The sequence below is a fragment of the Bubalus bubalis genome, chromosome 2, assembly GCF_019923935.1.
Source record: "Bubalus bubalis isolate 160015118507 breed Murrah chromosome 2, NDDB_SH_1, whole genome shotgun sequence".
Lineage (NCBI taxonomy): Eukaryota > Metazoa > Chordata > Mammalia > Artiodactyla > Bovidae > Bubalus > Bubalus bubalis.
In genome coordinates, this window is record NC_059158.1 from 75,626,853 (window position 1) to 75,647,637 (window position 20,785).

General features: G+C 36.7%; 1 protein-coding gene across 5 annotated transcripts in view; it reads right to left on the reverse strand.

Annotated features, from left to right (window-relative positions):
* Positions 1 to 20,785, reverse strand: part of MAP3K20 (mitogen-activated protein kinase kinase kinase 20) — a 166,716-nt gene that overhangs the window by 75,652 nt on the left and 70,279 nt on the right. For all 5 annotated transcript variants that reach the window (XM_006063028.4, XM_044933693.2, XM_044933707.2 and 2 more), the window contains exons 3-7: positions 14,253 to 14,340; positions 8,820 to 8,921; positions 4,714 to 4,779; positions 1,209 to 1,237; positions 955 to 1,092 (exon numbers count right to left, since the gene is read on the reverse strand). In XM_006063028.4, coding sequence (XP_006063090.3) covers positions 955 to 1,092; positions 1,209 to 1,237; positions 4,714 to 4,779; positions 8,820 to 8,921; positions 14,253 to 14,340 — 423 coding nt within the window. The remainder of the gene's footprint in view (positions 1 to 954; positions 1,093 to 1,208; positions 1,238 to 4,713; positions 4,780 to 8,819; positions 8,922 to 14,252; positions 14,341 to 20,785) is intronic.

Genomic DNA, 20,785 nt, shown 5'->3' on the forward strand with positions numbered 1-20,785 from the left:
TTGCATTGGGAATGCAGAATCTTAACCACTGAACTCCCTGGGAATTCCCTCCAAATGCTATTTTGGGCTTTTTGTAAAGAATATATATATATATACAGCATTTTTAGGGATAAAAAACTTATCCTCAAAAAAAGGCTCCAATGAATTCTTTCCTCCACAAAGAGCTGCCCTGCCCACTCTTCCCTCCTACCCCTCCACTCCCCTGTTGTCCCACTTCTTCCTCTCTGCTAATTCAGACACAACTTATTCCTTAAGAATGATCCGTCTCAAGACTCTTCCTCTAGCAACTCCTCCTTCTGCTTCTTCACTGATTGGTTCCTGTGGTCTTTATTCCTTGAGCCTCCCACCCCCAACCCCCACAGTATTCTATTCTTATAACTAAGTTGCTTGGCCAGGCTTTTTCTGTGACACCTTAGATTCAGGTTTCAGACAGCCACTCTATGAGACCTGCAGCAGACATGGGCAAGGCCATGTACCAAATAAGTGCATTTTCTTCTGCATTCTCCAGAAACTCACTCATCACTTTAATGGCTGACACTCAAAAATCTCCTGTTAATTAACTCATTTAGCATATCTATGGGTGGTTTTTGAGCAGCACACTACAGTGAAGTCCCATTCTAAAGGATCTACATTCCCACTGACTTACAGAGATATTCTACAGTCATATGTCCACCCAGGAAAGCAGAAGGGCATCAGATCTAATACTATTTGAGGATCCATCTAATTTGCTCCTTGCAAATGGCACCGGTTTCTTCTCAACACAGGATGAAATAACTCAAAAATGATCAGAGTAAACATTCTAATAGAAAATATTCTCTCTGTTGCCACTGCTCTGGATGCTCTACCAGGAACAGTATCATTGCTCTAAAACCATGTTAAACTGTTATACCCTGCTTTGGTACATTGTTTGCTTTTTAATGCCCTTTGGCAACAAGAAATGAGAAATGAACTCACCACACCATAGGAATATGTGTCACAAGTTTCAGACACAGGGAGACTCTGGATAACTTCAGGAGCCATCCACGGGAAAGTTCCAACCAAGGACATATGTGTTGTGTGGTTGTGGAACCGCGAGGCGCCAAAATCGCAGATCTGAGAAAAGAGAAAGGAGTATCAACTTTCTTTTTACTAATAAAACAAGCATCAGTCATAAAACCTACATCTGAAATTAACCAAATTTCTTAAAATTAAAAAATTAATAGTCCTACCTTCAACACCCCATCAGCAGCTATAACAACTAAAAGGGAAAAAAAGATAAATTATGAAAATCATCCAGTGTGAGTTATCCCGAAAAAAATCATAAACTTCTATTTTTATCTTCTATGTGGCATTCTGAACAGTGAAATCAAAGTATTTACCACACTGAAGATTTTACAAAAAGGAGCTGACATTAAAATAAAAATACAAAACTAATTCTATGAGGTGCTGATTAAAAGGGCTTTAAAACCCCGTTTTAAATTAAGTGTAGCATTGTCTAGTAAAAAAGGCATAGATCAGTTGCAGTCAAGGGAACCAAATTTTCACTTGGATTCTGACACTAGACTGTCTACATTCTACTGAGCAAGTCATTAGCATTATTGCTTCATGGTAAATATGGTTTTTCCCTCTGGTTGAAGAGTAATTTTCTTGAAGGCGGAGATAATGCTCATCTATTTACATTATACATTCATTCATTCATTTAACAAATATTTGTTGAGCATACGCTGTGGGCAAAGCCATTTACTATGTTCTAGCAGAGGAAGGTGAGCAAGACTGGCATTGTCTCTGCTCTGGTGGAGCTTACAGTCTAGTGGTAAACAGAATTAAGCAAACACCTATAATAAAGTGGGATAAGATCTGTGATGAGAGGTATGGAGATTGCCATAGGACCAAACAGTAGTCTAAGAAGTCAAACTGTAAGGAGGTCGAAGTTCCTTGGAAGAAATGATGCTATGCTGAGACCTGAAGAACAAATCAGAGCTAACTAGAAAGAGGAGAAGTGGGGGAGGAATGCATGTTTTCCAAACAGAAGAGTGAGCTTGTGAAAAAGGTCAGGAGCAGAGGAAGAGGTATGCAGTTTTGGAAAGTATGGGCCAGGTCCAGAAGAGCCTTTGTGAGAAATGGAAAACCAGTGAACAATGTTAAGCAGAGGAATGAAATGGTCAAATGTGCCCAGGGGGACAGAACGCGAGGAAGGAGATCGCTGTGCAGGCAGGGTGAAGTCCAAGAGAGATGATGATGCCTGCACTGAGTCTATGACAAGGACAGGAGAGAAGTGGACCAAGTCAAGAAACAGGCTGGAAGCAGAATCAACTGGGCTTGGAGAATTGGCTATGGGGGAGGAAGAAGACTCAAAGAGGAAATAAAATAGAGGCAATGTGGCATAATGGTTATAACAGGAACTCGGCAATCAAACTGTAACTCCTTTTTAAAAATTTGTTTATGGATTAGGCAACTGGTATTGTCACTCACTGAGAAGGGGAATGCAGGAATAATTTGTTAGGGGATAGGGAGAAGATGAAAAGATCAACTTGGACACAGTGCATTTTAGGGTCATAGAAAATACCTATGTGAGTATGTTCAATAAGCAGATACACAGTTTTGAAGTTGAGATCTATTTGACAATGCAAAGGTCAATTAGGGCTTTTATGGGAGTGGGTGAATCAAATGTAAGAAGGGAGAAGGTCAAGGACAGAATCCTAAAGGAATGTTTCTAGCATTTCCTTGGTAAGCCACACAATGCCTTGAACACGGTATATTATCAGTACTTATTAGGTGTTACTAATGACCTTGACAAGTAGGGAAAATAATCTCTTCATGATCCAATACACAGAAATAGCCTGAGGTTAAATCTAATACTATATATAATAAGCTGTACATTTTTCAAATATTTGTTAGTATTATATTCAGTTATTTTAAAAATACTTCTATCTTTTCATAAGATCAGCATTTATTTAAAATCTAACATCATAAAACTATATAACTTAGAAAATGAAAGTCCTACTGTTCTCTCTTGCCTCCCAAAATTGTTAAAAGTTAGATCTATATTGTTTCAATGTGTATGTGTTTTACCATCAAGTAACTACACACTATAATTTCAAAAAATGCATTTTCCATTGTTAGTTTCATAAAGACAGTTTGAATAATTAAACCATTATCTCATGGGATATTTAAGATATACTGATAAACTATATTAAAAGGAGAGACATCAAACACTTATTTAGATTGAAATTCTGAGCAAGAATTGAAAATATATGAAGTTATAAACTCTGATACCTCCTACTAGATTCTAGATTTTTTTCCCAATGACTTCCTGTTATGGATGCATGCTCAGTGACTCAGTTGTATCTGACTCTTTGCAATCCCATGGACTGTAGCCCACCAGGCTCCTCAGTCGATGGGATTATCCAGGCAAGAATACTAGAGTGGGTTGCCATTTCCTCTTCCCGGGGACATTCACATCAAACCCATGTCTCTTGTGTCTCCCGTAATGGCAGGCAGATTTTTGTTTTTTTAATCACTGAGCCACTTGGGAAGCCCAACGAGTTCCTGTTAACCCATGTATGTTAAAAGTTTTTAGCTCTAAGAAACTTACGTCTAAGGAAAGCTAAAGGATAAGTGACAAAACCTAGAAAAGGGCAAGAACAGTGAGCCAGAGTCAACTTCAGGGTTGGGGCGGTGGTCCAACCTGAACTGCCAAAGAGTGGCAGCTGCCAACAACTTCCCCGCCTCCACCCCCACAGGCATCCCGGTCCTGGACAGCTGGTCAACCTCCTGAGTTCTCTTTCTCTGCTGACCATGACTACTCATTCCAAGGATCACACTATTAGTATTCACCCATTTTAACTGCAATGGTTTAAAGATTTTCTAAAAATAAACTGTTTTTAGAAGAATCACGTAGAAAACACGACAAATCGCTTAGAAAACAAATAAATAATTAAAGCATGCAAATGAATCAGTATCAAGTTTTTTTTTTTTTTTTTTTTAAGTAGCAAACTCTGATTCAAGCTCTCAGTGCTGGCTAGTTAAATAACACCACTGCCTTTCTCCATTAATTTTCAAGTGACGCAATGGAAGAAGCATTCAATTACCACTCCTACTTGAAGGTAACATCTAATCCTGCAAGTCATTTAAAAGTGCTCACTCTACAAATTATAAAATATAGGATCATAAATAAACTTTAAGAAGCAGAGAAGAAGAGAAAGAAGAAAAAGAAAGCTTTTACTTTCCAAGCCCTGCTGATCATTTTTGGGCACTCCTCCAGGTAATATGAGTGACATAAAAAATTTACACCAAATAATTCAAGAGTAACAAGAACGAAACTCAAAACTGCTTAGTACAGAGAGTCATCTAAAAATAGAAGTTAGAAATACACTACCACTGTGTGCTTGGATCTAGCAATACCTCTTCTAGAGAATGATTCTAGATAAATAATTAGGGATGTGTTGAAAATTTTTGCTGAAAACTATTAAGCTTAACATTTTTTTTTTTATCATAGAAAAAAAATGTAAACCCAAATGTCCACATTCTGTGCTATTTATATAGTGGAATTCTATGCAGCCCCTTGAAATAATGGGGAGGATTTTGAATTTATTAATAATGGAAAGATTTTCATGGTATTAGCTATGAGTCAAACAGCAGGTTACAAAAGATATGGAAAGCATGATGCTTATTTCTATACAAAGGTGCATGTTATTTTATAATAGGTGAGATAAAAACATATGACTACTTTACCATTTCTTGACTTGAGATCTCTGTGAATCACCTTGACAGGAGCCTCCATATGTAAATAGTGCATTCCTTTTCATACAAAAAGAAATATAATGAATATAATTATAATAGAAATATAGTTAATATAATTTTCAACATTACATCAGTATTACCTCTATTTTAAACATCAGTATTACTTTCCATATTTTTACAAGGGATTTAATAGCAAAAACTTAATCCATGTGCTCTATTCTTCCATGATAGATAAAACAGGGACAAGACATGCCTACACTAGGAAAATTTAAATACTGTGGAAAGTGTATGTGCTTTAATGTCATATAAGTCAGAATTGGATTGTGAATAAAGTTAGCTTCTCACAGTATCCAATAGGACACCTTGATTTTCTGGAGTCTGCACAAAAATAAAACAGATACCACTGAAAGAAATGATAAGGTGAAAGTGACTAATGTATTCCACTACCAACTGCCTTCTAAATCAACCACAGTTCTGACCACAAATTTCAGTTTTCATTTGCATGTCTGAAGTTACCCAGGGCAGCCTCATTTATTTTCTCAGTATTCACTCTGGTAAGACCCTGGGAGTGGAGGTGGGGTGGGGATGGGGAGACTGCTTGAATTCATTAGTTATGGTTGGTAAAGAATTTTGTAATCCTCAGATAGAAAAATACACAGTAGTTATAAAATATTTTATTCTTCTTACAAAGACAAATCTTTGAGATAATCTATATTTCAATGTACTCTAAAATTCTTTACAACATATTGAAAATCAAGTTACTTCAGTAAATTGTATGTACATAAATTAAGCAGTTTTCTTATTTTGAATAAAAAATTATATTTTAAAAGATACATATTTCACAGTTACTCCTTTAGTAATATTTGGTTCCTTCCCTGTATTTATATATAGTCTATCTAGAATAAAGAACAAAAACATTTTCTACTGAAATATTTCCTCTCTATTTCTTGTCTTTTCTAAACAATCAAAGAAATAGCCCTCTCACCTCAATCAAAACCATTCCTTTGGCTAATGAACTATCTGCTGAACACAGTTTAATAATGAGGCCTTGGTTCTTTATTCAGTATATAGAAAAGTTCAGTTTTATAAGGGCTAATTTTTAAAAATCTATTATTTTCTACTTTCTAGTTATTATATATTGAAGAATCATGAAAGAACAAAGAAAAATTTCAAAAAATTTAAACTCTTGCCATTTAAAGTTATTACAGAAGAGTCAACAAAAGTATTAGCAATTCAAATATCTTAAATAAAATGTAACTGGAATAAAGGAAATCTTTCTTCTAATATTAAGTTCTACATATTCCAAGCTGTGAAAATTCAATAGCTACAACTTGGGTACTTTTAATAATTTTTATGACAGAATTTCATAGTTATTTCTCTCTTGCTTTAAGAATCCAATTCCTGAATAATTTTTCAGGTAGAAACTGTTTAATTACTGCTAGAGGTAGAGCTACATCATTTCTACATTTGCTGACAATAACTTAAAAAAACACTCAAGCACAAAAGCTTAGAATATAGGGACTTTTCTTCCTCACTGTAGATATTGTGAGAAGAAGTACCATATTGTATTGAGCACGCTGGTATCTGTGTATAACATATAGTATACATTTATAGAATATTTAGTGTACATGAACAGTTGTAATCACAATCATATAAAATTCTATTTAGTGTGTTTCAATAGTGCTATCTACAATTCTGCCATATTTTTACTGCAAGAAAACAGGAGGCCTGAAAAATATCTCTATCAATTTTAAAATTCAGGGTTTCCTAAAAAAGATTTCACAGGTGTCACTTTGGGAAGATTTGGAATCAGTGATGACCATTTGGAGACTGGATCCAGGCTTGTTAGCTTTAATTGTTCCTTTTACCCATTGCTGGCTGACTTGCAGCAATTTCAGATATACTGGTCTGCCCTCCTTCCCTCTTCCTACCCAGAAAGAAGAGAGTCTGTTTTGCCTTTGAGAAGGTTTTCTCTTTCCAGTGATGTTAAGCAATGCCTATTTCAAAACTGCATGAATCAACTCTTATTTGAAATGAATTATTCATCCTCTGATTTCTCAACATCTTGTTGCTTCAGCGGCTTCAATCATGGTCAAACTGAAGGGCACAGCTGAATTCAAAACGGAATCAACAAAAATCAAGGCTTCCTATGTCATCTCCAAGTTCCACACATAGCTTTATCAGAGAGGGTTGAAGTCATTCTGAAAGCATTGATTTCTTCTTCTTTTTGTAGGCCATTTTAAATATTAAGAACTACCTGTATAGTTGTAAACAACTGTCTTCTCTGCTTCACACTTCTCACCTGAGGCTGAACACATTAGAACTTGCCTTTCAAATTAATTCATCAGCCACCAAAAAGTGATTTCTATTACTGTGTAGTTTTGGACCCTCCCATCTTCTTGATCCCAGTTTTTCACCTCTAGTTCCAGCTTGCTGTTTAGTCCTATTCCTTCTCTTCCTTTTCTTTCTGATACAGCCGGGACTCTTGAGAAACCCCAGGAATGACTGAGCTGATCTGGAGCCAAAAGACTTGCCCCACAGACAGGGACTGTTGCAGGGGAAGGGATCAGGAGGGATGAGGTTTACAGGCTAGGGGCCAGGGAAGCTAAACAGTGTGCACAGCAAGAAGCCAAGCGACTGGTGTCAGTTGATTTGTTTGCTATCCATCTTAAGTGCCATTAAGTAATAAGATGGGTGTAATTGGCTGAGCACCCTAAATGCAAATGTCTGTAAGGTGAAGTGCTTTAAGTCAAGGACTGCTTGTATATGTATTTACATTTCTCTAAGAGTATTTCCACAATGCTTCAGGCAGTTTTCAATAACAGCACATTACCCAGCTTACAAACAGGTGGCCCCTGATATGCAGAGAAGTGGCTATGATGTTCCATGAAAATGTCTTGAAGAATGAGAAATTTTAAGACTGATTTGAGATGTCTCATGCATGAATACACAATTAAGTTAATTAACACAGCCAAAGCCTTAAGTACACCATCCTAAACATAGAGCTTATTATTCTTATAAGGTAATGAAGTATCACTCAAGCTGCAGCATTTTGCATGAAACTTTTCTTTTTTTTTTTTTAATTTCCACTTTCTCTATTTGAAGAATTTGGCAGGTGTTGATGAAACTTAAAACAGGATAATTCCCCAAAGGAAAGACTATTACTTTTGGAAGTCTCTGTGTGACTTTCCAGTGAAAGCAAAGTATGAGTTGCTTTCCTTATTGAGTACTAAATATCCTTTTATTTGCTTTGTAAAGAGATACTTGTAGAGATTGGATTAGCAAAATGCAAAAGAGCTAATTGCCCCAGTAAAATTTGGACACACTTGCTTTCCAGGGGTTGCTAGAATACAAATGTAACCATCAGCATTCATTATTTAGATTAAGTTGTTTCCAAAGCAACTTTGACAGTTATAAATAAAACTCAGAAACATTCAGTTAGGAAAATGGAAAAAAGATAAAAATAAATGGAGTTTAAATTGCTTTAGAGAGCATTTGTCTATGAAGGAATTTATGAGGGAAAAAGAACTCGGCACCTTGTTTAGGGATTTTGTGTATTAAAAAATATTCCATTTCCAAGGGTGATTTTCAAGTTTACATTAAATATAAAATAAAATCTGAATTGCTTTTGCACTGAAGGCCAAATAAAACTTTTTTGCAAGTGGTTACTATTTTTAGCATATTATTATATATACAAAAGAAGTAGAACTAATCCTACAATAAGTCACGTTTTCTGGATACTGCAGTCTGAGACTTAAAGAACAATAACAGAAATATGATCTTTCCATTTAATGTATTGAGCAAGCCGGTCAATTACAGTGTTAGAAAATGGGACAAAAATATCTGCCTTGGAGCCACTGATTTTGTTGAAACTTGGTTTTTGGTAAAGAAGTAAAGAAAGGAAAGAGAAAAAAGCAATGCAGCAGTGGAAAGGCAATGGCCTAAAATATTATGTGTACAGTAAGCTGCAGAATTCTTGCTACTTTTGTCTGAAAAAAAAAAAAAAAAAAAATCTTAAGACAGAATAAGAAATCTTCCAACTTAAGTCACCATGTCAGGATCTCTCCAACTATGCTGTAGAATACATGAAACATTACCTTTGGCTACATCAGTGGCCCAGGTCATAATGTGATCCATGTCCATTTCTTCACTTCTGTTACTGTTAATGTAATCATAGAGTGATCCCAGAGAAGCATATTCTGTTTTCAAAGGAAAGATAAGCATAGAATTAAAACCAAGACACAATTCACAAATAAGACTGCATGGTTTCATTGAGAAAATGTGTTAAAGAATTTAACAAAAGACATTAAAACTTATAAGAAAAAAACTGTTCTATGCTGTGGTTTCTCAAAATTAATGTCATCCTGGAAAGAAATCTGTCAAAGACAAGACCACTAACAGAATGGATAGAATGGATAATATCTTCAGCTGGTGATGAAATCTAAAGCCATTTGGATGGAATTCAGAAACACAAAGGTGTTGCAAGAATGCATTTGAAACAAAGGCAGGCATGAATATAGGTATTTCAAAAAATTGTTATTCTTAGGAGATAAATAAGGTTAAACACATAAGTCAGAGGGTTTATGTGACAATGTAAAGAAATCAATATTTGTTGCATCAGGATTTAGATGAGTCCTCAAATTTTAAGCTTTACAAAAGGCCAAGAAAGTGAGAAAATTCCTTTAAAAATGGTTTTGAGATATAAATTACATATCATAAAATTCACCCACCATATGTGTACAATTTGATTTCTAGGAAACTTACAGATTTGTGCAATAACCACCACTACCCAATTTTAACCTTTTCACGACCCCAAACAAGTCCCTTCTGCCCACTTACAGTTACTCACCACTGTCAGCCCCAGCCCTGTGATTTATCTTTTCTCACTCTCAAATGTGCCTTTTCTAGACATTCCACATAATGGAATGAAACAGTATATGGCCTTTATGTCTGACTTCTTTCTCTTCATATAATGTTTGCAAGACTCTTTTGGTTGCAGCGTGTGTCAGTACTTCACTCCTTTTTATTCCTGAATAGTATTTCATTGCATTGATCTATCACATTCACTTTTTTCATTCACTGGATTGATAGATATTTGCATGGTTCCTTTTCTAGATGTTATTTATCAGGTGGAGAAAATTCCCTTCTATTTTTAGCCTGCTGAGATTTCTTATTATAAATGGGTATTGTAGAATGTCAAATTGGTTTTTGTCTTTTATTCTATTATGGTGTTTTACATTAATTGATTTCAGATGTTAAATCAACCTTGCATTTCTGGGATAGATCCCATCTGGTTGTAATGTATAATCCTTTTTATTGGCGGATGGATTCAGTTTGCTAATATGCAGTGAAGGATTTTTTTTTTTTTAGTCAAGGATTTTTGCATCTATATTCAGGAGGGATGGTGGTCTGTAGTTTTCTTATTATGGTTCTGTCTGGCTTTGCTATTAGGATAATGCTGGCTATATAGAATGAACTGGCAAATGTTCCTTCTATTTTCAGAAACAGTATGGGAAGGACTGGTGTTACATTTCATATAGACTTCATCAGTGAAATCACCTGGTTTTGGAAATTCATTATGGAAATATTTTAAATTATGAATTCAAATTTCTTTACTTATAGTTTTGGTCAGATTTTTTTGTTTCTTCTTGAGTCAGTTTTGAAAATTTTTATATTTTTAAAGATTTTTTCATTGCATCTAAATTGTCTAATTTGTTGCCATAAAGTTGGTCATAATATTCCCTTATAATCCTTTTAAATTTCTGTTGGGACCATAATGCTATCTTCATTTCTGAGTTTGCCAATTTGTATTTTCTTTTTTGTTGGTCAGTCCAGCTAAAGGTTTGTCAGTTTTACTGAGCTTTACAAAGACCAAGATTTTAGTTTCATGGATTCTCTCTATTATTTTTCTGTTTTCTATGTTGTTCTATTCTGCTCTAATCCTTATTATTTCCTTTCATTGCCTTGCTTTGGGCTAATTTTGTTCTTTTTGTAGTTTGTTAAGGTTAAAGCTTAATGATCAATTTCAGACCTTCTTTTTAAATGAAACATAGATGTGTTGTTGTTTAGTCGCTCAGTTGTGTCCAACTCTTTGCAACTCCATAGACTACAGCACGCCAGGCTTCCCTGGCTTTCATCATTGCCCAGAGTTTGCTTATACTCATGTCCATTGAGTCAATGATGCCATCCAACCATCTCATCCTCTGTCGTCCCCTTTTCCTCCTGCTCTCGATCTTCCTCAGCATCACGGTCTTTAGTGAGTCAGCTCTTCGCATCAGGCGGCCAAAGTACTGGAGGCTCAGCTTCAGCATCAGTCCTTCCAATGAATATTCAGGGCTGATTTCCTTTAGGGTACTGGTTTGATCTCCTTGTTGTCCGAGGGACTCTCAAGAGTCTTCTCCAACACCACAGTTCAAAAGCATCAATTCCTCAGCGCTCAGTCTTCTTTATGATCCAACTCTCATATCCGTATGTGACTGCTGGAAAAACCATAGCTTTGACTATACAGACCTTTGTCAGCAAAGTGATGTCTCTGCTTTCTAATATGCTTATAAATTCCCTCCTAAGTATTACTTTGTCTTCCACCTATAATATTGATATGCTGCATTTTCATTTCCTCTCTGTCAAAAATATTTAAAAATCCATTGTGGTTTCTTGACTCATTGACTGTTTAGAAACGTGTTGTGTAATTTCCAAACATTTGGGAATTTTCCAGGTTTCTTTCTTGCATTGATTTTTTTAATTCTATTGTGATTAAAGAACTCTTCAATCCTTTATTATAATTGGAGGATAATTACTTTACAATATTGTGATGGCTTTTGCCATGCATTAACATGAATCGGCCATAGGTATACGTGTGTCCCCCTATCCTGAACCTGCCTCCCACCTCCCTCCACCCCATCCGCCCAGGTTGTCACAAAGCACTGGCATTGGGTGCCCTGCTTCATGCATTGAACTTGAACTGGGCTTCCATTTTATTCAATTCTTTTTGATGTATTAAGATTTATTTCATGATTTAACTTATCATGCATGCTAAAGAATATGCCCTTGAGAAGAATATGCATTCTTTGTTGGGTGGTGTGTAGAGCTGGTTGAGAGTGTTTGTCAAGTCTTCTATATCCTTGCTGATTTTCTTTCTAGTTGTTCTATCAATTACTGAGAATGGGGATACTGAAACCCCTTTGTTGAACTGACTGGTTCTCTTTTACAGTCAGTTTTTGCTTCATGTACTTTGAGGACCTATTGTTAACTGTGTATACATTTACAATTGCTATATCTTCCTGATGTATTGATTCTTTTTATCATTATGAATGACTCAATTTATTTCTAGTAATATTTCTTAAGTTTATTTTGTTTGAAACTACTATAGTTACTCCAGTTCATGCTTATTGCTTGATTGGTAGTACAGAATTAAGACGTTTCCAAAAATCAAAGATGATCCTCTATTGTACCTTTTCTTTTGACTTTGGAGATTCTAGTCATCCCATTATTTTGTAGATCTGGGAAAAAGATGTTCACTTCCCTTCCAAGGGAAATAAAATGGCAGCTACCTCTTGGACTCTGTGCTAAGTCTTACAAGCAGGTTTTAGAAAATCGTCTCTGTGGTTAATTTTGGCAAACACACATGCACGGGTGCACGTATACACACTCTCACCCAGAAATAATCAATTCTAGTCCCTTCACTCACGAAGAGAAAACTGAGACATAGATCATCAGGAACCCATCTATGGAGCTTTGGCAGAATCAAGACAAAATTTCATCTCTCAATTCCTATTCTGGTGCCCATTCCATTCCATCACTCTGCTAAATTATTCTTTTGAGTCCTCAGTATGAGTGACAACAGCTGCCTGATGCAACAACCTTTTTTATTAACAAGTACACTCAAGATGGAATAGGTACAAGCTAGTCAAGGTTTCCCCGTCAGGACTCCAACATCTGAGAAAGACAATGAGGTTCTAAAAAGAGGGAGGTAGCTGGATTGGGTGATCAAGTTTTCGTGCCTGCCTTACTTACTTACGAGTCTGCCATACTAGTGTTCATTTCAAGAGGCAAGGCAAGTGCTATCATTCCCAATCCATTTGACCTTCCACACTTGACTCAGTTGCATATGTACTACTATCCTTCAGTTATCTGCGGGGGGTTGGTTGAGGATACTCAAGTCTCTTACATAAAATGGAGCAGTACATTCAATCTTCCACATCTATTGGATCTAAAGTGTGCTCATAGCCTTCCAGAACCTAGCTTACGTATAAGAAGAGGAGATTCTGTATAAAATCAATTGAGAAATTTACACCACTGTGGTTCTACCATTAGTTGGGTAATCTTGGAAAAGTACCTAAGTTAGAGTTTCAGTTTCTTATGTGAAATAGGTTATTCTAAGTATTAGATAACATAATTTATAAGGAAGTATCTAATCCACTCCTTTTTATTGGGGGTATTTTGTTGTTATTTTAAGACAATATATAAAGACAATCCAAGTTCTTACCACTACAGTAGAAGAAAAGAGGGCTGGCTGATCTTTTAAGGTTTTCATGTTTGTTTTATTTTGGTCAAAGAACTGCCATGATAAAGAACTTGGGTCAAAGTTATGTATTGTAAAATTGAACACTATACTTATCATAGACCTGAAGCTGTTTATTGGATTATACAACTATGAGTATCAGTTCAGTTCAGTTCAGTTGCTCAGTCGTGTCTGACTCTTTGCGAACCCCTGAACAGCAGCACGCCAGGCCTCCCGGTCCATCACCAACTCCCGGAGTTCACTCAAACTCACGTCCATCGAGTCGGTGATGCCATCCAGCCATCTCATCCTCTGTCATCCCCTTCTCCTCCTGCCCCCAATCCCTCCCAGCATCAGAGTCTTTTCCAATGAGCCAAGTCTTCGCATGAGGTGGCCAAAGTATAAAGTAATATAAATAGGTGCCTTTCTGTATTTTTTTTTTTTTTTTTTTGCCTTTCTGTATTTTTATATGGCAAAATCTTCTGTGTGCTCGATTTTGGAAAGGGTATTTCCATCAGTTATAAATGGCTGTTCCATATTATGCGATAATTTAGATCAAGGTCATTACTAACCCAGATGACCAAACCTGAAAAATATTATTCTCACATCAGAGACCTTGAAGAAAGAATGCTCTAATGGAATTAAAATGCCTTGTGAAGAATTACAACATGAGTAGCTCAAGAAATCTTAATTTGTAAAAGGTCACAGAGTTACAAAAAACATCGCTCATTTCAACTAATTAAATGAAATTTTAGTTAAACGGCACCTTTAAATATTGGTATTGCAGCTGTGAGTGCATTTAAATAGCATTTACACAGATATAATTAGCACAATTAAACATGGGTAGAAGTGGAAACACCATTCTTAATTATATTGATATAATCAGTTTTATTAATGCTTTATAGCAACAAAAGTGACATCTGACAGTCGCACAAAATTCATGTCAGAACGTAATATTAAGCATTTGAGCATATTAAAGAATCTAAAGCCAGGTAAATGGGGAAAGAAAAAAGTCAAATGGAGTTCCTACCTGTGACAATACCATAGTTGGGAGGTTCGAGAATTACTCCATAAAACTGGATGATGTTTCTGTGACTGAGGACGCTGAGTATTTCTGCCTATACAAAAATAAAACACAAAATTGCATAAAATTTCACGTTTATGAAAGTCTCATAAAATAGATTTTATATTCAATTTTCTTTTACATACTTTACAAAGATGTGTATGTGTTCAACAAGCATGTGATACTAATAAAACTGTCTTTGGCAGTCTTCTTGATAGATTAAGAATTCATATCAAAAGTTTCTGAAAAATTTTTTAAAGAAATGGGGTTGAACTGGCAGCAGCAGAAGTGCTTACTAGAAAGCCAACATGACTGATGGCAGAGGGGGATGATTAAAGAGGGGAGATGCCATATTTAAGTAAAAGCCTTCTTCCTTAAAGTCAAACAGATTTTTTTTTTCTGCATAGTATCCCCACTGGCAGACTGCAACACGACTAAATTTCTATTGGTTGGAAGAACAGTTATGACAAAATTGGCTCAGACAATAAAGAGTCTGCCTGCAATTCAGGAGACCTGGGTTTGATCCCTAGCCTGGGAAGATCCCCTGGAAAAGGGAATGGCTACCCATTCCAGTATTCTTACTCCTCTGTCCATGGGATTCTTCAGGCAAGAATACTGGACTTGGTTGCCATGCCCTCCTCCAGAGGATCTTCCCGACCCAGGAATTGAACCTATGTCTTTATGTCTCCCGCACTGGCAGGCAGGTTCTTTACTACTAGCACCACCTGGGACACCCAGTAGGGGATGATTTTTCATTAAAAATGTGTGAAACTTGCTTTGAAGGTAGTTTGACTAGACAGAAAACAGAGGTTATGGGTTGACACAGGGTCAATATGGGAACAAGAGAAAGGAGGGTTATCAGTGACTGGATGAGACATACATTTTATCAAGGTTGATTTGACAATTTGTTTTAGTAAGTGTTGAAGGGGGCTATAGAAATAATTCCTTAACAATTACTGAGTGTTCACTGTGTGTAGAGATTCTGTATTTCATCAAACAACGTTCTCATAATTTAGTTTTCCAAGTAGAAAGAAAATACACTAATTGGACAATAAATACAATTATTCATCCATATGGCAACTCTAATTCTAAATCAGCATAAATGACCTTTGTTGTAAAAATAGAGTTCATGTGAAGTTTGGAAATCATAAGCCCTCTGTTTTTCACTGGCAGATCAACTCTTTGTGAGTAAAGCATGAGAGTTCAACGTGAGGACGCATTAATGTTGGAACCAGTATTGGTCAAAATCAGGGAGTGTTATCCTTTGGCACATTTTGATATATTCTTCAGAACATCTAAATCTCGAAGCCATTAAAAATGTTTTCATCAATAAGAATAAATACAAGAATATTCTGAATCCTTGGACAATGATTTTATAATTCAGCATGACATGGAATTTTCAGTGTTTCAGCTAGCTTTCATGCTTACATTTAAGATACTAACAAATTATATCTTGGAGAGATAATTTATCTTTTCAGGTATTGGTAAGCATGTCTAAATGGTCTTGAGTAGGTATATGTTAATAACAGAACAACTATTATCTTGTATTCCTTTGTTGTGCTCATGTTTTAATTTTTTACAGTTATGAAAAACTCTTGCAGTATGATTTGCAAGCAAAAGATATTTTTATGGAATAAGGCTTTAGGTTCCAATTTAATAAACTAAGAATTTGACTTAACATCTCGAAAACAACATGCTACTTTAGAATGTTGTACGAGTTTCATGGAAAGGGGCTAATAATAAGTAGAGATAGATTAAATAAATAAGTGATATTTGCAATAAATGGAAATCATGATACCTGTTAGCAATTCAAACACACTCCAACAGAAATACCTGGGATTGATTGAATTATTAAAGCCTGTGCTTATAGTAGCTGGTATCTGAATACAAGTGGATGTATTATAGAGATTTGCCTCTATAGGCACCTGCTTGTCAATAGTTCATTAATGGAAATTGCTGAAGTAAGTGTGCAGCAAATAATTTTTCCTTCAGTTGTTGTTTTCCCATTGTTTTCCAGATTTAAATTCTGGGATACTCTAGCAAATGACTTACACATCAAAATAATGGATTAGTGGCTTGAAAAAGTTCAGTTTTATGTTAAAAAGGAAACATAATAACAATGAAGGCTAAAGTAATGCTCTATTGTGCCAAAATATTTAAATATTTTTTATACTATTAAAACCAAGAAGATTTGGTGCGTAACTACAATGGAATATTACTCAGCCATAAAAAGAACAAAATATTGTCATTTGCAGAAACATGGATGTACTTAGAGAATATGGAAAGTGAAAGTATTAGTCACTCAGTCATGTCTGACTCTTTGCGACCCCATGGACTATGTAGCCGGCCAGGCTCCTCTGTCCATGGGATTCTCCAGGCAAGAATACTGGAGTGCATAGCCATTCCCCAATAATTTAAAGGGGAATAGCCATTCCCTCAAATTTAAGAAGATAAGGGCCCACATTTTAAAAAAAAATTAAAATTACACATAAAAGGAAGGAGATGGGGAGGAAATAAAATATATTATTTGTGTTTATCTTTAGGTAGCAAAGGGCTTCTCAGGTGGCTCAGTGGGTAAAGAATCTGCCTGCAATGCAGGAGACGTGGGTTCAGTCCCTGGGTGGGGAAGATCCCTTGCAGGAGGACATGGCAATCCACTCCAGTATTCTTGCCTAAAGAATTCCATGGACAGAGGAGCCCAGTGGGCTACAGTCCATACGGTTGCAAAGAATCAGACAGAAGAAATTGAGCACACACTAGGTAGTAAAAAGAATCATAACTGATTTAAAATTTCCACATATTTCCCAAATTCTTTACAATAGCCTCTATAATTTTTAATTGGAAAAAACAGTACATGCATGCTATCCATAATATGTATGACTAGAGCATATAAATATAACATTTAAAATATTGTTTTGCATGGAAATTTTTATTTTCCCTAGGATTGGATCAGAAAGAGGTAAAATTCTTTACTTACCTCCCCAGAACTACCCTAGGTATATACGGACTAGTTTAGTTAATCTCTGAGCTATGAGTTTCTCCTGACATGCAACCAGAACAAACATCTCCTGGGTTATTGCTGAAGAAGTCCATAAACTCTGAGAGGCCGTGAGACAAAAGTCTGGACACTGAGTATACCTACTCAGACTCTGATTCAGTGTTTTATTAAATGGTCTTCCTCTCCCTTCTGACATTTGTTCTCGTAGCCCTCTGCTCTTCAGAGAAGCCTTGCTTGTCTTGCATCTTGTCTAGTATAAAACCACACGAGGGCGAAAGATCACATGCTTTACACAGCAGAAGCTCAACAGCATTTGAAGGGTGGATGAACAAATAGTATTTGACAATAATGATATTAAGTGTGTTTAAATAACTGCCGTGGTAAGAGTTCATGTAAGGTAAATGTTTACTCTGAACAGGGCAGTGAGAAGAGTAAAATGCCTGTGGGTGTGGATTTGCTTCAATATTCATTCTGTTCTTTTACATGCATAAGGGTTACTTCAGGCTATTATTTAATAAGAATGCCAGTCAATCAATTATACAACTACAGTAGAAGCCACATTGAAATTTGTGTTCACGAGCCCTTTGTTGATGTGAGCTTTCAGGATAAAGCCTTGGATAGCTACAAGTTGCCTCTTGCAGTCCATGACAATCAAATGGGCAAAATTTCTTGAGAGCCCTTCCTTGCTTGTCTATTCTCCAAGCATGCCCTTATTGAACTTTTTCAGATATAGAATGGAGAAGCTTGCTTAATCTTAAACCTTCTGCTTCCAGCTTTCTACCCAATGCATTGTACCATTTATATTTCCAAATCACCTCTGCAAGTAAGCCAGCTTCTTATCGAGTCCACACCTTCCCCACACCATACCCACTGTAGCAGACACTCCTCTACCACACATTGAAAAATGGAGCCCTGATTCTTAGTAGTGGGGCTACATTTCACACACGCTTTCTGCATAGGCTGAATGTGTTCCCCTAAAATCCATATGTTGAAACCTGACCCCCAAAGCGATGGTATAAGGAGGTGGGACCTGTAAAAGATGATGAGGGTAGAGCCTCATGAATGGAATCAGCACCCTTATAAAAGAGCTCCCTCGCCCCCTCCTTCTGCAACATGAGGACACCGCACGAAGATGGCCAGCTGTGAATCAGGAAGTAGGTTCTCACCAGAAATTGACTCTGCTAACAACTTGATCTCGGACTTCCCAACCTCCAGAACTTATGAGTGTGTTTGTTGTTTATAAGTCATCCTATCTGCAGTATTCTGTTACAGCATCCTGAGTGGACTAAGACAGCCCTCTTCCTAGGCTTGGGCCAACATCACAAAACTCTACAACTGAACCAGCCTTCTAAAGAACAGGATGGGTTTGAAAAGACAATGCCCTTGGTCTTCTCAGTACAGCATACCTCTTATCATTATCCCCACAGAGCTCAGAGCTATTGCACTTAGCAGCAGAATGTTAAGGCACAAGGGGAAATACTTGATTTAAAAACTCCAAAAACAGGGACTTCTCTTGTGGACCAGTGGTTAAGAAATCTCCAGCCAATGCAGGGGACCCAGGTTTGATCCCTGGTCTGGGAAGATCCCACAAGCCATGGAACAACTAAGTCTGTGAACCACAATTACTGACCCGAGCTCTAGAGCCTGTGCTCTGCAACAAGAAAAACCACCACAGTGAGAAGCCCTCACACCACAAGAGAAAGCCCATGGCACAATGAGGACTCAGTGCAGCCAAAAAAAACCCCCAAACCCTAAAACAGTAGTGTATAAGGTCAAAACATCTTGCTTTTTCAGGCAAGAAGTAGGTAGACATTCTCTTCTGTTTCAGGCTCTGATTATAAAGATAATTGAGGCAGAATGCACTCTCTAAGTAATCAGAAGATATACACGTGTCAGATCACAAGAACCAGTGTCAAAAAAAAAAAAGCTGTTTACTTCATTACATTTTTACTCCAAGAATACTATTTTAGGGGCATTTTCCTAAAATAAAAACTTGATTCTCACAAGATGGAAAACCAGCTCCCACTTCTAAAAACTCAGTGCTATAGAACAACATTAAAAATAGGCGAGGATGATTTTCAATTCTGTATTAAATCACCAGAGTCCTACCCAGGTCATGCTCTTTGAGTCACTTTTAGGCTTAATGAGACCCATTCAATAACACAGGCACATGACAAGCAGCAAATCTCTCAGCTCTGTAGGTTTTCTTTCAAATGCTGTCCTTTAGGTATTCAGGGAAATAAAGAAGGATAAACGAACTGAATTCAGGTTCCATAATATAATACAGCCTATATTCCTCATGACGTATGATGTCATGAAGACGTTTCTTTGGAAGAAAAATGGCTAGAAATACTAAGAAGGAAAAATAAACTAGTCATTCTGCTCAGTCTTCATGAACAGCCGAGATGGAGTCATGCGGGATGCATTATAAACATCACTGGTGCTGGGAAGTCTTTATTGCTCAATGGTTTTCCTGGTGGGTTGCAGGAGACTTACCATGTGCAGCTACCAGGACAGCTGCCTGGGCTCCATTCCAGGGATCAGGCTGCTCTCCAGTTAAGTATATACCCAACTAAGGACAGACTAACCTGGCAGGATGGAAGGCTGGCTAAAACTGAATGAAATAAATACTGAAGATTTAAGGACAGGGATGTAAGAGATATCCCAAGGTATAAAAGACTGAGAGATTTTAGATTCTTCATGCTCAACAACAGAAGGTCACTGTGATGACATGAAAAAGTCAGATATATTGTAAACCTGTATTCAGTTTGGATAACAAAAGCACATTCAAGAACTCAATTTTCCACTAAACAACTTATATAACTTGGTCAAAGAGATCACTTGGGGCTAAAATTACACAGAAAACCTCCCCAAAGAAAGCACTTGAATAAGACTTGAAGTATGAATTAATGAAGGGTTAGGCTTTTAAAAAAATAATAAAACACAATATAATGTAATCAAAACTAGGTCAGTGGAAATTTAAATTCTAATTCCAAAATGGATGGCCCTGGAGCCACCTGGTTACTCTGAACCTTGTTTCCTCCTAGAAAATTATTTTTTGCTGGACAAAATTATCTTCCAGATTCCTTCATGCTTTAAATTTCTATCCATTTCTATAAAAAACAAACAAACAAAAAAAATACACCTAACTTGATGTATTTCTAACAGTTGCTTTACTCAGAGTGGATCCGCAATAGATATGTGATCAACTGAACTGGGGTCATTAACTGTGGTGTATCAGGATACCCTCTGGAGTCAAACAGGCTGGAGGCAGGAGTCTTGGCTATGCCTCCTATAAGCTGGGTGACTTAGGGGAAGCGATTTAACCTCTCTGGGTTCCAGTCTCCTTAAGGGAGAACAGAAATCCTACCCTAGTGTCTAGAAATTCCAGGTATTTAACCAATGCTAATTTCTTTCTCGGAAGGTCTTCCTTTTCCTTTTTAACCAGTTTATCATTCAGAGTCAAGTCAAGCTTATGAGCAGAGATCAGATTTCTTCCACG